This window comes from Lutra lutra, chromosome X (assembly GCF_902655055.1).
Source record: "Lutra lutra chromosome X, mLutLut1.2, whole genome shotgun sequence".
Taxonomy (NCBI): domain Eukaryota; kingdom Metazoa; phylum Chordata; class Mammalia; order Carnivora; family Mustelidae; genus Lutra; species Lutra lutra.
In genome coordinates this window covers 6,336,301-6,348,756 of record NC_062296.1, presented here as the reverse complement: position 1 = coordinate 6,348,756, position 12,456 = coordinate 6,336,301, and the positions used below count along the sequence as shown (strand labels likewise).

Genomic DNA, 12,456 nt, shown 5'->3' with positions numbered 1-12,456 from the left:
AAACCCTATTCCAACAGCTCATTTTTGTGTACTATGGCCTCAAGGAATGTGGCCCTTGATCCACTGCTTTAAAACTGGAGCTCCACTCCAGTAACACTGCTGCTCTGGACAGGAGTAGGGTGGGAAGGGAACTGGAGGCCCAAGCATGCCTCTAATTCTGGGGCACCTGCCTGGGGCAGTTCACCCCACCTCCACCAACTCTCCTTGGTCACAGTGCAGCTGGAGCCATTTCCCAGTTCTGACCGCCCCTCACCCACCCCAGACTGGGTCCTGTCCCACTATCATAGGTGTACCTAAATCTTCATTGTCCTTATCATAGTTGCAACCCCACATTTATTTTTCTGATAATTTGATTTATGCCCATCTGTGCCTCTAGGTTCCAAGTTAGATGCTGGCAATCTTTTTCTTTTTACTCTTCACCTTACTCAAGCTTTCCAAAAGAAACCTAGCTCAAAGTGGATATAAGCACAGTGTTGAAAGTGGAATGAGAAAGAGCTGGGGTTTGTTGCACTGTGGCAGGTAAAGGGGGAGAGCTGCAAGGAAAACTGGTGCACTGGCCCCTGTAGATAAGTCACCTGACTGCTGCACACATGCCCACCCCACCCTCCTGTACAGGGTGGGCACACAGTAGGGGCAAAATATTAGGAAAATAAAATGTAAAGAAAGTAACAAGTGTTTAAGACTTTTTTTTTTTAAATGTCAGGTATGAAACTGAATCGAGGGAAGGGAAGCACATGGGTCAGTACTGGGTCTGAGGGATAACTGACGTTTCCAGAGGTCCTGACACAATCCACTGCCCCTCAGAGGGCACAGTATGTATCCACAGGACAGCCCAAAATCTCTAGGGGAGGGGGTGGCATTACTCTCACCTTCTGCCTCTAAGGGTCACACCAGTCTGGGTCATCGTGGTTGCCACTGTTACTAGTTCAAAGTCATCTTCAATCTAATTCTTCACCTTTAGTCTTGTCCCCTACTCCACCTCCAGCTCAGACTCTGCCCCACTTAAAAAAAACAAACCTTCCAACCCAAGCCAGCTCAGACTCGTATAAGTGAATACACTTGGTCGCTACAGGAGGACCTTTCCCACGCCTGTACCTAACCTTCTACAGGAATAGACGCTCTGGCCCTTGCCAAGAGACCCGAAGCGGCGCGACCTCGGCCAGCCGGGCGACCTGTCACCGCCCTTCCCGCCTTCCCGCCCTCCACCGAGCCCGCGCACGCCGAGCCCGCGCGCCTTACGTTGGGCCCGGCCCCCAGCCGGTTTCCCAGTAGCACGCATGCGCGCGCTCCTGGGCCCGCGGGGAGAAAGAGGGCGGGGCCGAGGGGCCAAGCCCGCGGGGGGGAGGGGCGGTGTCGGTCACGTGAGGCGGTTTCACTGTTTACACGCGGAGCGGCCAGAGCTTTCGGCCTCAGTCAGGCGCTCGGCTCCGTTTCGGTTTCACTTCCGGTGAGGGGCCGCCTCCGAGCGGGCGGTGAGCCGACGGCGAGCGCGGGTGGCGGCGGTGACGGCGGCGCCGCTGCCGGGGGGCGTGCGGGAGCGCGGCGGCGGCGGCGGCGGCGGCGGCGGCGGAGGAGGCGGAGGAGGAGGAGGAGGCGGCGGCGGCTGGGCCTCTTGCGCCCGCAGCCCACCTCTCGGGGGCGGGCTCCCGGCGCGAGCTGGGCTTTCGAGAAGATGGAGGAGCTGGTGGTGGAAGTGCGGGGCTCCAATGGCGCTTTCTACAAGGTACTTGGCTCCAGGGCAGGCCCCATCTTCGCCCTTCTTTCCCTCCCCTTTTCTTCTCGACCTCGGCGGGAGGCAGGCCCGGGGCCCTCTTCCCGAGCGCCGCGCCCGGGGGCCAGGGTGCGCTCGTTGGGATGTTGTTAGGGAGAGAAGGACCGGACTTAGGGCCTGTAGGAAGCCCCTCGAGCCCCGCTGCCTCTCCTTTGAGAGGCCCTGGCGCCTATTGGTATGAAAGCGGGCAAGGAGAAGAAGGTGTCCTCTCGGGAGTCGAGGGAGAGCTGGGGATGGGCAAGGGCCGGCGGCAGGTACAAGATCCGGCGGGAATGGCCGGTATCCGCGCGAAGTGACGGCAACGGCTTCTTTCCCTTTCTTAAATATCCTCTCCCAGTGGGATCCAGGCCTGACGTGTGGGTAGTTGCTGAGTAGCGGGGGGCGCTTCCGTCGAGCCGCCTCCTGCCTTGCAGAGAGGGTTTGAGATCTCCTTTGGCTTCTCTTTTCCGGTCCAGCATTGGGACTTCGGAGAGCTCCACTGTTCTGGGCAAGGGGTGTGGAGAAAGAGTAGTAAGAAGCCGTAGTCAGTTCTGAATCACAATGGCAACTGATATTTAGTGGCCTCTCTCACTGAATTTCAGAAGAGATTTTAGATCCAAAAGTTTCAGGAAGACCCTGACATAACCGAGCAGTGCATTAGAGAAGTTCTTAACCTTAAATATTCGCGGTCCCCCTCCCTTGTTATAAATGCGGCCAAATTCAGGAATACGGATGCTTCAGCATCTGAAAACGTTATAGCAACTCTGGTACTTAAGGAAAACGTTTTTAACTCTCCAAAGGCCTGAATATATGCCGTGAAACTTAAGGAAATTAGCGGAAAGTACATCATTACTAGAGACTCTTAAATCGTGAGTGGAAATAATTGTTTTGTGCTCCAAGTACTTGACTGTCTTCTCTGAATGTGTAATGTTGCGGTGGACGGTATTGAGGTTTTAAATAGACAGGCATAGTGTTACGGTGGATTTTTCTTTTTTAAGTTACACCATTGCAGATCAGCTAATAACTTAGATTTTCAAAAAGAGGTATAAAAATAATTTATCGGTCGTGCGTCTGTTGGTACGAACTTACTGTAGATCTACTGATCTATAAATTATCGCTTTCTCTTGAATGTTCCTCTGTGACTTCTGTAGGTAATATCCCACCTTAGTACAGTATTTGGGCAATAGAAGATACACGTGGAAATTAGCTATTTCCGTTGTCCAACACAATTCTTAAATTTATTATAGCATAACTTAAACGTTTCAAACGAGACTCATTTGACAAAGAGAAAATTAACAATTGACTTCATGTGTGTGTTTACCAATTCTATGGAGATATTTAGAGATCAACATATTTCATAAGTGTGTAAAATATGTAAACTGTTTCATACTTTTAGCTAAAAGAAAAAAACCTGCAACTATAAAAGGAAAAAACCCAGCATTTATGTTCTTAAGTCTCACCAATATAAAATTGTTTCAGTAGACTGCAGGTAAAATTTTGGTTGCATTTATTTCAGTCATCCATAATAATTCCTGCTACTTAGTGTAGAATAATTTGGTTCCTAGATGGGTAGTTTTGCTCCCTAGGTTTGTCGTGCTAACTGTAATAAATATAAGCAGAGGTTAAAGATTGAGCAATATTCTAATTTGTCTGTGATATTTGCTTAGATTGACACCCCTCTTAATGTCTTTCAGTGGAATTTGCCTGCTGTAAGAGGGCAAGTAACATATAGTGGTCTTGAAGGATTTATTGTTCTCTTCCAGCAACCTATGATTTGCTCTGCTGATTTTGCTTGCAAACTGATTGAAATAGAATAAGAAATGTCCTCTGTTTTTGCTATTAATCCCCCATTTTAGTTGGTTTTTTTTTAAACGAATTTGCTTGATTCAAAGATGAATAAAAAGAATGCATTGTCCCTTAGTTCTTTGAGGAGAAATGTGAAAATTGAAAATTGATCAATATGTATTTTTAAGGAAACCTCAAATGGTCTGTATTGGTAGAAAAATAGTTTTTATAATGAAAAGGTTTAAGTTTTTATAGGACTCATAGTATTGTTGTGAGCTATAAAGTAAAACAAAAAGTAAACTTGAGTTGCTTGTCCGGTAAAATGAGCAGAAAATTTGGGAAATAGACCAATAAAAAACGAACTACTAGGAGAAATGTTCCATTTATGAAAGAAATAGGAACACGTTTCATTAGAGTGATAGAAAAGCCTTTAAAAAACTCTACTCAAATGACTTGAGTATTAGTGAATTCGACTTTGATTTGCCTAACAGAACCACCATATTGCAAGGGATGATTCTCCATCTTCTGAGCACATGGTTCAAGTTTACAATATAAACTGGATAGAGTATAGCTGGGCATGTTTGGATTCTACAGAACCATGAAACCTAAACCAAAGATCGGACGCCTCATTTCTGTTTTTCTCTCTGGTGTTTATTCTTTAAAATGTGAAAGTTAGATTTAGTTGTCAGAGCCACTACTTTTATGCTTAGCTATTTCTTTGACTTAGAAAAAGTTAGTTTTGTGTACAACTTAGAGTCTTATGTTATTTAAGACATGAAGACACTTGGATAAACTTCACCAAATCTTTACAAAACATTTCGCAAACACATAATGTTGAGATAAGTTCTTTCTTCTAAGGGCATCTGCCTGAAATAGTGTCATGTTTTGGGTTTTTGTTTGGTTGGTTGGTTTTGTTTTGGTGTGTGTGTGTGTTCTTTTGGGGGGGACTGAGTTTTGGTATATTGAGAATGGAAATGCATTTAACTTCAATTTTAAGTATAGAATATATGATTTTCTGATATGAATGTACTAGTATATCCTGATCTTAGGTTTTGGGTAGCAGTATGAAAATTACTAAAGATTGATAAATCATGTGTTGGAAACATAAGATATAACACCTTTTTGTTTTCTGAAAATATAATGACTGATACCCAATTCATTAATGCAATATGGTATGAATATGCTAAATTGTATTCTTATTTTTAGATTTTCATTTCAAATATCTTATGTTTTTAAGTTTGGTATCTGAGGACAGACTTTGACATAGTGAGAAATATTATGGAACTAGCAGCTAACTATGAGAAAATGTACAATCAGGAAGAAATATTTTTAAGGAAGACATTGGTGGCCTAGCATGTCATGTTAGCTACATAGCCTGCTAGAAATCCGTGTTTTATCACAAATAAACTTGGATAAGGCGTTATTCATGTTTTCTCTGAAGTCTCTAGATGTAACTTTGCATACAGGTGTTGTTATGTATTTCAAGCAAGTGAATGATTCAGGTCAACCACATTTTTTTTTTCTTCCCCGAGTCCGACTTTTTAATGTTTGGTGTCTTTGTGGAAGCATCATTTTTCCCCTTTTGAACATGCATTTTCCAACTTCATGTTGACACATTCTGAAAACCTCCAAATTATTAATTAAATACAAAATTGAGTGATATAATAATTGGGTTTCTGTTTCCTGTCCACTGTGGGAATTTGCTTCATGAGATGACTACAGTCAAGAACACGGTAACTGTTAAGAGGTACTGAGAGCTTTTTAGGTGCCAGGCACTATTCCAGACACTTGTACATCTGTGAATAATTTAATTCTCTACCACAATCCTGAGGTACTGTTGTTATTCCCATTTTATAGATGAGGATGAAGATTACAAAGAGATTGGGTAAGTGGCTTGCTACTAAGTGTCAGAGCTAGTAAGGGACCTCAGATCTAGGATTGAGATCAGATAGTCTGACTTCCTGAAATGATGAAAGTTAGCTTGAAGAAACGAACTGGATTTGATTTCCTGCCCATTTTTTTTTTATTTCATTGCAACCTTCAATTTTGTTTTGTTTTTGTAACGCCTCCTTAGCATTCTTTAAGTACAGTTGCAAAGTGATGTTACCACTTTTTACTTTTGAAACAAAGATGTCAGGACATACTCAGTTTATGTATCAACTTCCTTTCTATTAACTGTTGTAACTTGTTATTATTACTTGGTAATTCTTCATATGAATGCCCACTAAGGAAAGAGAAAGTTGGAAATCTCTGACCTTGCTATGAAATTTGCTTTTGTTACGTTGGAAGCACATAAGAACTGAAGTATTAAAAAGTTAGATTACATGCACACAGGAAAGTTCACACTATTCTCTCTCTACCTGTGTGTTGTCTTTGTGTCAGGATGAATCAAAAAGCATGCATTTTTCTCAGAATTTGTGGTAAGTGCCCAAGTCAAGTATTCCTGGACCTGTGCTGTGGTTGGAAGGGTTGTTGATGAGGTTAATTGAGGTTAATTGGGGCTTTCCCTTTCCATTTTCACTCCTTTATGTTGTTAGTGCCCACATACAAAGGTAACAAAGTGGTAACTCACTTTATATTTAAAGCCTTGGGTTTGCATTCTATACCCCTGTCCTCCAGAACCATGTGTTTTATTTAGGAGGGACTTTTTTGCAGTGTTCTACATTTTCTCTACGGAGAATTATTGCCCTACATATATGTTGTCTTCAGTGATAATGTAGTAGTTGTTCTCAGTGGTGGTCAGGGCCTTACTTTGAAATTTTATCTATACAATAAGCACTCATGTGACCAGTGACTCTTTTGTGAATTTACTAAGCTAAGGAGTGTGAGATTGAGGGTGAGGGTGAGTAAGAGTTCACCCACATAAGGATGGATGGTCTTCTTAGTTTCATCAATCCTTGTAACATAATGTTTGAATTGGATAACTCTAGTCATCACACATTTGGGTAAGTACAGTTTTGTAACTGCTTCTTTGATCTATTTGCCAGTAAGTTGGGGATCCCATAATGACTTTTTGATTTCTTGCTTATTCCCCCGATGAGGAGCATGTATCTGTCTTTAGCACTGCACTTTAGCACCTTTTTCAAACCCCAGGGATTGTCATCACATGTTTTTTCTTCTCAGAGTCTAAATAACCTTTCAGTATTTAGTATCTTTGAGGATACAGCCTTTTCTTTTTGTATCCCAATTTTTAAATCTTTTTTTAGTGTGCTTTTGTTAAGATGTAACTTTCTCAACTGCAAGACTATTTATGGTTCTGCCTCTTTTATAAAATACGCCCCTCTCTGCTTTACCTCTCATTTTATTTAGTGCCATCTATGTCTCAGGCGGGCATTGTAGCAGGTAATAGACATGTGTGATTTCATTACAACACCCTTAGAAGGCAGGTCCAGTTCCCCCATAGCCATTTGTTACTTGTATTTGAGGAGTCTGAGGCACAGAGACCACTTGGGGAATTGAGTCTCCCAGCTTCTCTGGTAGAACCAAAATTTTGAGCCTACATCTCATTTACAGCAAAACTCTTAACTACGAGGTTTATGGACTCCTGTAAGATCCCTAGCTCTCATTCAGTGAGGTTCAGCTCCCTTTGCGCATTCTATTACTCAGTCTGCCTTCTTTGGTAACCTCTCAGGAGTCCCCTGAACCTGTCTTCTCCCCAGAGGATCACCACAAAATGTAGTTTTCCAGGTTGGTGGCTGGTGGGGTGGTAGTGCTCTGGGGTTGTCCAGGGCACAGAGGAGTGTGGGGCTGAGGGAGGGGTGGCCAAAGAACGGTTATTGGAGAAAATAGGAGCAGCAGAAAGATGGGATCCTTGTTGGAAGTGAATGACAGTTTAGTAGAAAGACCTTAGAAGTCAAAAGAGGTATCCTTGGTATGAGCGCAGGGCAGAATCAACCAATAGTTTCTTTTATTTAGTGTGTTATAGCAGCAAGAAGGTATTACTTGCCTTCTGTATTTATTTAATATGCAAACAATGACTAAAAATGACTGATTTTGGACTAGTCATGTGAACATCCACATACAGATAAGCCTCATTAACTTGAAGGCCGTGGGCTAGTAGGCTGTGATGATTATTTAAACCGTTTCTGACACTACATCCGGAACTGCCTTGAAAGCCTTTGAAAGCTTTTGTTGTTAGTAGTCACAACAGTTGCAGACTTTCCTCCTTTGAGGGAATATTTGATTTTAGGAACTAGGCAGATGTGGTGAATGAGTATGATTAAACTGTGCAATAACTTTGTGTCAAAGAGAGAAAAATAAAAATACAGCAATAAAGTAATGAGACTGACTTTTAGAATACTTTTAAGGTGGGTTTGAAAACAGTCCCCAACATTTGTAAATGTTTTATTAATTAACTAATTAACTAATTAGTTGATTGATTATAGAGGGAGAGAGAGAAAAAGAGAACCCTAAGCAGGCTCTATGCCTAGTGCAGAGCCCAAGGTGGGGCTGGATCTCACAACCCTGAGATCATGATCTGAGCCAAAACCAAAAGTCAGATGCTTAACCAACTGAGCCACCCAGATGCCCCTGTAAATGTTTTAAATCCGTTATCCAATGGAATTTTCCACAGTGTTGGAAATGGTCTCTACCGGTGCTGTTCACTACAGTAGACACTAAGCTATGTGTGGCACTTGAGCATCTGAAATGTAGCGAGTGTAACCGGAAGACTGATTTTTAATTTAATTGTAATTACTTTAAATATAGCCACATATGACCAGTGGCTGCTATGGTAGACAGAATAGTTTTAGACAAGGGCAATAGTACTGGAAAAGATACCTGATTAAGTGAGAACAGTTCCTCACTCAGCTATAACAAGGTTCTCTTAACTGACTAAAGGACTTAACATTTTCAGTGTAATATACAGTATGGAGCTAATGTTAATTACAGCCAAGTCATACAAACATAAAACTTCAGACAAGAATGAAAACAGAAGCAGTGGGCCTTCTTGGTAAAGAATGAATCACCTCCTAATAGGAGGTTCATCTTGAATTTCATCCTTGATGGACTGACTCCCTTCCCCCACAAGCAGATAATGTTAATTTGGTATTAGCTACCAAGTAAAGAGAAGGGAAAAATGAGGTGGGGAGTCCTATTATTCCCATTCTTCATAATTTGGGGGGCTTTATAAAACTAAGAGTAACCAATTCCTGTAACTTTAACTCAAAAGCAAGGCTTTCTGTTGGTGAAGTAATAGGAAAACGACCCCTTAAAGTCTTGGGCCATGCACCGTTATGAAATCTAGTATATTCTAAAACATCATGGTTGGTATTAAGCTAGAGTTTTCAAAAGCTGCTGTAGAAAGTAGTCATGATTTAATACAGCTGAGGAAAAATAAGGGAAAGTGATGGGAAGAAAATATTAATTCCCCCAAACCAACATCTATAGAAATATATACATATTTAACTTAGAAATAATAATTTAGCCATGCTGGGCATAGCAGAACCCTTGGATTCCATTAGCATAGCTTTTCTTTTGTTCTTTTAAGCATAATTGCAGAAGATTGATGTGTCTGTTTATGTAGTTTCTATATAAATGTTTTCTAGGGCCCTGCCTCACCTGATTATTTTTCTTAAGAGCACCTAATTAATATTTGACTGATAAGTTTTAATTTTATAGTTGAAGAAGTTTAAGGGTTTTTTAAAATCCTTTCACTTCAAGCCTTTCAAGATGTTTACCAAGACTTTTGCATTGGATTGATTGTTTGTTTATAGTTCTAGCTCTTACTTTTTGGTCTCATGCATTTTCAGTTGATTTTTGTATATGGTCTGAGATAAGGATCAAACATTTATTTTTTTGCACATGGATATGCAGTTGTCCCCGGGCACCATTTGATGAAAACACTGTTCTTTTTCACATTGAATTGTGTTGGCTTCTTTGTTCACAAAGGATTTATTTCTACGATACCCTAAGCTGTTTCTCAGGGTCAGAGCCTTTGTTCCTTACCTCCCCACCCCTTAGGCCTGGTGGGCCTCCTGTATCCTCCACTCCCTTTTGTGTGGCTAATTCTTCCCCAGCCTTCAAAGTTTGATAAGGAAACTCACCTTCTTCACTTTGTCTTCCTTGATAAATGGAACATACATACCCCTCACACACATACAGTCTTTCCTCCAAGGATAGAATAGGAACCCCTTAGGCAATGGTTCATTTAATAACTACTCATTGAGTTCTTAGTAGTCACTCTGAAGTCCAACAGTAAAAAAAATAAGACCTTAGGAAACTTACTGTTAGTGGGGAAATGGTGATAATAATAATACAGTGGGGTAAGTTTATAGTAGGGATAAGCACAGGATGTGCTTTAAGAATGCAGAGGACGGAATTTAACCTAGTCTGGGTTTTCCCATAGGTGGTGACATCTGAACTGAAACCTAAAGACTAGAGGTAGCTAGATGAAAAGAGGGGAAGGACAATGGGAACGAGGAACAGCATTTAGGGAGAGAGGCCCAAGTAGTTTAGCACTGCTGGATCCCTGCCTCCAGGGATGTGAAAGATGAAGCTTGGAGAGGTGAGGGGTGGGGCCATGTCTTAGAGGGCCTTTTCCAGCCAGAAAAGAGCTTGGCCATAATCCCACAGGCAGGGAGAAACCAAGGAAGGAGAGAAGCGTGTACAGAACAAGTTTGAGTAAGAAGCTTAAATCTCTCAAGCCATTTTAAAATGAATTATGATATAAAGCCTCTTGGGTTTCCTTATGTTTTATCCTACTCCTCTAATTGTCAAAATAAAAACAAAACCTCCTTTCCTGCACCTATTAAAAACTTAATGTTATAGAATTACGGACGGCATGCTGCTTAAAGAATTCTTGATAATTAGTTAGCTATTACTTTTGTTATGTCTTTCTGCAGATTACTAGCAATTGCGTCATCAGATTTAGAAGATTTAAACCTCTACTTTGTATTACTGTTTTTTTCCTCCCAAGTGCCTAGGAGATTGAGAATTTAATTAAACTCTGGTAATTGGACATTTTAGTGGTATTAGCAGCATATTGTTGTTAAGGAAAATTTAGTGTGCTTGTATATTCCTAAATTTGAGATTATAGTCATTTACTGTGGTATTCTCCTAAAATTTTATCAAGGAGAGGAAGATAACTTATAACAGATCTATACTGATTGGCATGTGGCACATGGAACAAATTTCTTTGTTTTCAATAATTCTAGCCCTAAAGTGCATTTCCAGGTTTGTACTCAACACCTGCATTGTAATTTTCAATTATTTAGCCCTCTCACTCTTTCATTAGATGCTGAACTCTGGAGCATTTTCTTTCACATTTCATTTTAACTAATCCATATTCCCAGGGCCTTACACATAGTAGGTGGCCAGATACAGATGTGATCCATGAATGAGTCAGCCTCACAAACTAACAAACTTTCATCTGAAGCTCCATTTTTTTCTTAAACAGGAATGTTTGGTATCTCTATAAAATTTAAATAACATGATCTTTAAGCTTAGAAGTTAACCGGTGTTTTTCTTACAGGCATTTGTAAAGGATGTTCATGAAGATTCAATAACAGTTGCATTTGAAAACAAGTAAGTGTCTTGATATAATTTTAATGTTCAGGTTCTGTACTACTTTATACTAATTGTTCTTTTTACTGGTTGAAAAAAATTCAAGTCTAGTTTGAGTGTTTTTCAGGAGTGGATCTTCATGTTACTCACAAGGAAGTTCCCGAAAAACTAAGTATTAAAACCAATGGAATGACTCTTCCCGCTAATGACCTTAGAAATCCCTTTCATTTAACCTTGATCCCTACATCCCAATCCCCTTGAGTGTGAAGAAAAAAACAGATTCTTCTGTATTAATAACTGAGAGTTTGGATAGAAATATTTGTAATTGTTACAAGATGAAAATGAATGGATTCATGGGTATTGGTAGAATTAATGTCGGTTTTATAACGTTAAATCTAAAATTGATGGTTTTAGTTGTCTAGTACATTTTATCAGGAATAATCATATTTACTTATTAGCTTATTTTATATCTGCTTCATGTATTTATAATCAGTAATAGCAGTAACCAGTCTTTCGTGCTAGGAGAGTAAATAGAAATACTTATAGGCCTAGGAACATTAGCTATATGAAGACATCAGTGGTATAGATGTTAGTATTTTATCAGGAGAGACAAATCTGTTGACTAAATTTTTTGAATACTGATAAAGGCTATTTTCAGAGTAGCCATTCAAGATGCTAAAGTACATATGAACTCCTTAGCCAAAGTGTCGATGTCATGATGTTAATATTATATTGAACTCTGAAGAATGGTCAACAATTATGTTTTGGATTTTGTGTACCAAGAGAATTTGATGGTATCCTAAAACCAGGTTGCAAATCTAGAGAAAAGAAATAGCTTAGTTGCTTGGGGCTGGAGGGGGGATGGGGAGTCATAACTAAGGACATGGGATTGCCTTTTGAGGTGATGAAAATGTTCTAAAATTGACTGGCAATGGTTGCACCTATCTGTTAATATACTTAAAACCATTGAATTATACATAGACAAATGGTTGGATTATATGGTACATGAGTTGTATCAGTAAATTTGTTGAAATATAATATCTGGCCCAGGCATACTGTAATTTGACTGTTAGCAGATTCTTTTAGCTACCAAGAGGACAAAGTAGTAGTACTCTTGGATGCCTGCAACACATTTAGGGAACAGAGGTAAAAGGATTTAGAATACCCAGCCCTGTTCTCAGCTCTAGACTAATCTCAGTCCAGAATACAAGCATGAATAATAGAATAACTTTTTATGAATGCATAGAGCCAAAGTTTCCAGAATTTGCCTCTGCTGGTTCAAGTATTCATGGATTTGCATGGTTACGTACTAGATAGCAACATCACACTTTGAACAGAAGAATCTTTGATAACTTGATAGTAATTTTTTCCTTTGTAATTTACTCTTACCTACTTGCTCCCATCACTAGATAAACACT

General features: G+C 40.3%; 1 protein-coding gene across 17 annotated transcripts in view; it reads left to right on the top strand.

Annotated features, from left to right (window-relative positions):
* Positions 1 to 1,410: 1,410 nt before the first annotated feature.
* The window catches only part of FMR1 (fragile X messenger ribonucleoprotein 1), a 37,054-nt gene continuing 26,008 nt past the window's right edge, over positions 1,411 to 12,456 (top strand). For 14 of the 17 annotated variants that reach the window (XM_047715659.1, XM_047715652.1, XM_047715654.1 and 11 more), the window contains exons 1-2: positions 1,514 to 1,723; positions 11,007 to 11,059. In XM_047715659.1, coding sequence (XP_047571615.1) covers positions 1,673 to 1,723; positions 11,007 to 11,059 — 104 coding nt within the window. In that variant the 5' untranslated portion in view covers positions 1,514 to 1,672. Of the gene's footprint in view, positions 1,724 to 11,006; positions 11,060 to 12,456 lie in introns of all 17 variants that reach the window. The other 3 variants (XM_047715643.1, XM_047715657.1, XM_047715655.1) reach the window with 3 other exon arrangements.